The sequence below is a fragment of the Austrofundulus limnaeus genome, unplaced genomic scaffold, assembly GCF_001266775.1.
Source record: "Austrofundulus limnaeus strain Quisiro unplaced genomic scaffold, Austrofundulus_limnaeus-1.0 Scaffold2318, whole genome shotgun sequence".
NCBI lineage: Eukaryota > Metazoa > Chordata > Actinopteri > Cyprinodontiformes > Rivulidae > Austrofundulus > Austrofundulus limnaeus.
This window is the reverse complement of record NW_013954720.1, coordinates 19,485-22,711: the sequence shown is the minus strand read 5'-3', so window position 1 is coordinate 22,711 and position 3,227 is coordinate 19,485. Positions and strand designations below refer to the sequence as shown.

Sequence of the window (3,227 nt, the reverse complement as noted above, 5' to 3'; positions counted from 1 at the left end):
TTATCACCTAAAAAAAATTTCATTGGTGGGCCGGATGGAAGTCACACGTGGGCCGGATGTGGCCCAAGGGCCACACGTTGAATAGCCCTGCTCTAAAGTATGATGTAGCTTAGATTGTTAGAGCTGATTGTTCAAGATCTTTGTTTACAGTTTCATTGTTAATTATTCTGAGTCAGATTTGACTGTTGGTTGGCAAAACATTTCATGATCCATCAGAAGGACTTTAATGTAACCTTTAGTAATCACTGGATGCACATTTATGACTGAATTACTTTTAGAGCCAGTCCAACTCTAGATGGTCGCCACAGCTAAATTTACTTAAAGGGCCAATATTATGTGTTTCTCAGGCATATATTTAAATACTATACCATAATAAAGTATCTATGTTGTTATTAAAATGCAGTTTTTATGTTTAAATAGAAAATAAACTTATCGTCTCTTCACTTCCTCTTCTAAACGCCTTGAAATTGGCCTCTGTCTTTTTAAGAACCTCCTCCTGCTTCTCTCCCATCCCGTCACTTGGCATCTGAAAATACATTTCCTCAAAGGTATTTTGAATCTGAAAAGAGCTTCACTGAGTGAGAAGTAGAGGATCTCAGCAGACAGCTTAAGTTTCAGTTTCACTTTTGCTTTGTTACTGTGAGAGCCTGCAGGAGTCATGGGTGGGGTGTGTGAGGTGGGGGTGGGGAGGTGTGCTCCGTGATGACGAAGTTCGGCTTAAAGACACGTCCCAGGGGCGTTTCTGTTACCAAAAGGCGTTTCTGGTCCCCACCTGTAGTTTTGCTCCTCAGCATGTCTTCCTAAAAACGCTGCAGGATTTCTCAGACATGCATGAATGAGTCAGAGCAAGGCTTTGGGCATGTTTTTTTTTTTTATGAGAGTGTAACATTATAACATGATATAAAACTCAAAAAAGTTGATTTTACATGATATTGCCCCTTTAACAAACATAAAAAGACAATAAGTCAGTCACTTTTACAAACACTGGGCTGAAAGGAGGAATGCTAGACCTTTAATTGAATCTGCTTTATATTGTAAAGTCATGATAAACACTGCTTATGAGCTGCAGAGAAATACCAGATGCTGTTTTTTTGTTTGTTTGCTTGTTTTTTTTTCTTCACAGTTTCAACTGTCCCACTCTGACAAGGAGCTGCTGGAGCGTGAAGATCGAGGAGAATCGCAGCAGGAAATCCTGAGGAGAATAGCCAAAGACCTGCCTATCTACACCCGCACCAATTCTGGAGGTACACAAAAGCTAGTAGAGCTGGAGGAGCGCAGACTGACACCTCTCTGAGCTCATTTCAGCCCCTGTCGAGCTTGTTAGTCTGTGGTCAGGAGTCAGGAGAGGCTGCTGCTGATGACTGTGTGATTGAACTGTGTCTCCTCAGCAATTCGTTTCTGTGAGCGCTGCCAGCTGCTGAAGCCTGATCGATGCCACCATTGTTCAGTCTGTGATAAGTACGGCCTTCTGCCTCTGCACTGACACACAACAGACCGCAGCACACAGCTGACAGAGTCTAATGTAAGCTCACTCATGTCTGATCATGCTGTGTTACAGATGCATCCTGAAGATGGATCACCACTGCCCCTGGTATGTAGATGTTCTTTTAAGAAATAGGCAGTTGGCTCATTGTACACAACTATTCCAAAAGAGGGTCTTTGCTAAACATTTAGCCAATCGCAGAGTGGGTGGGGCTGTGGCAGACTGGCTAGGGGAGTCGTCCTGGAACCGGAAGGTCGCCAGTTCGATCCCCTGTCCAGCTGTCTCCGTTGTTGTGTCCCTAGGCAAGACACTTCACCCCTAACTCTGATGTGTGTCCCATCAGTGTATGAATGTGATTGGCACTGATTAGTCTCCATAGATGGTTGTATATGTTAGCTTTGTAGAGAACTAGAGAGAAGAGTGCTGTGTGAATGGGTAAATGAGGGCACAGATTGTATTGTGAAGCTCTTTGAGTGTCCTGGATGGATAGAAAGGCGCTATATACGGCTTAAAATAAAAGCATGAATTACCATTTCCAGGTCTGAGGCAGACAGCAGAGGAAATAAACACTGGATATTTTTGCCTGTGGAGAAACTCCAGTAGAAACATAAACCTTTTTCATCACGTTTCTGCTTCTGATTCTTCTTGCAGGGTGAACAACTGTGTGGGGTTCTCCAATTACAAGTTCTTCATGCTGTTCCTGGCATATTCTCTGCTTTACTGCCTTTTTATAACTGCAACAGATCTTCAGTATTTTATCAAGTTCTGGACAGTAAGTAATGCTAATGCTCTCACTGGAATATTTGCTGACAGTATCACTGAACATGTTGGTGGTTTTGATCTTTCCTTAAGGCTGGAGGTAGAGCACATTTCCGTCTCAAAGAATACCTGGTATGAACCATACAAATAATTAAGAACACTGACATAGAAACTGTTTATAGCAGTGTGTAAAGTGTGGGCACCCAGACACATTTAAGTTCCCAAACAACTTTTCCAAATATTTCCATCCCTTGGTACTTTGTTTTGGCAGTGTTTGACGTGATGTAGCCTGGACCATTGGAAACTTTATTATCAGAAAGAAAGATGGATTTATTCAATTAGCAGCAAAGTCTGGAAGCAAACAGCAAACTGTTAAAAAGATAAAAATAAGATGAGTTCTTAAAAACTGATCCACATTAAAAGGACCCACTTTAATGTGGTTGAATTGCTTAAAGGGACTCATGATTAGTTGTAACATTAGACTTTATTTGATAAACATTTATTTAACTGTAAAATAAAGACTGTAAAAATTCTGTAGGCTGTTTAGTTTTTATCATCTTTAAACATGTATTTTAACACAGAAGGAGCCATTTTATTTACACGCAAAGCATTCTGGGTAAATGATGACGTGGATAGGTCCTCGGTGTGAGGCTGCTAGCGAGCTATATCCACCCTGAAGGTTAATCTTGGACAACATCTGACTATCGGCTCCTTTAAATGAAACCAGAGAGCGTTGACAGATTAGAAGGTGGAAATGACTCAGCCTGGAACTGAAAATATGGATGGAGGACAACAGAGCTGCTTCATGGAAGAAGAACTTCAGCTTAGCCTGTTAGCTTTAACATTAGCACCAACGCTAACAAGCTAACAAGACAAACTAACAAGCTAAACTGAGGTACTCGATCCATATTTTCAGTTGCAGCTGAGTCATTTTTGTGTTTCCCTCTCTGTCATGTGGATGGAGGACCTCAGTGACGAGAGGAGA

At 41.6% G+C, this 3,227-nt stretch overlaps 1 protein-coding gene across 2 annotated transcripts in view; it reads left to right on the top strand.

Annotated features, from left to right (window-relative positions):
• Positions 1 to 1,123: 1,123 nt before the first annotated feature.
• Positions 1,124 to 3,227, top strand: part of zdhhc2 (zDHHC palmitoyltransferase 2) — a gene marked incomplete at its 5' end in the record, with an annotated part of 10,531 nt that continues 8,427 nt past the window's right edge. Inside the window, 5 exon segments of one of the 2 annotated variants that reach the window (XM_013999512.1) lie at positions 1,124 to 1,244; positions 1,389 to 1,458; positions 1,559 to 1,591; positions 2,135 to 2,255; positions 2,336 to 2,374. In XM_013999512.1, coding sequence (XP_013854966.1) covers positions 1,124 to 1,244; positions 1,389 to 1,458; positions 1,559 to 1,591; positions 2,135 to 2,255; positions 2,336 to 2,374 — 384 coding nt within the window. 2 annotated transcript variants of the gene reach the window in all.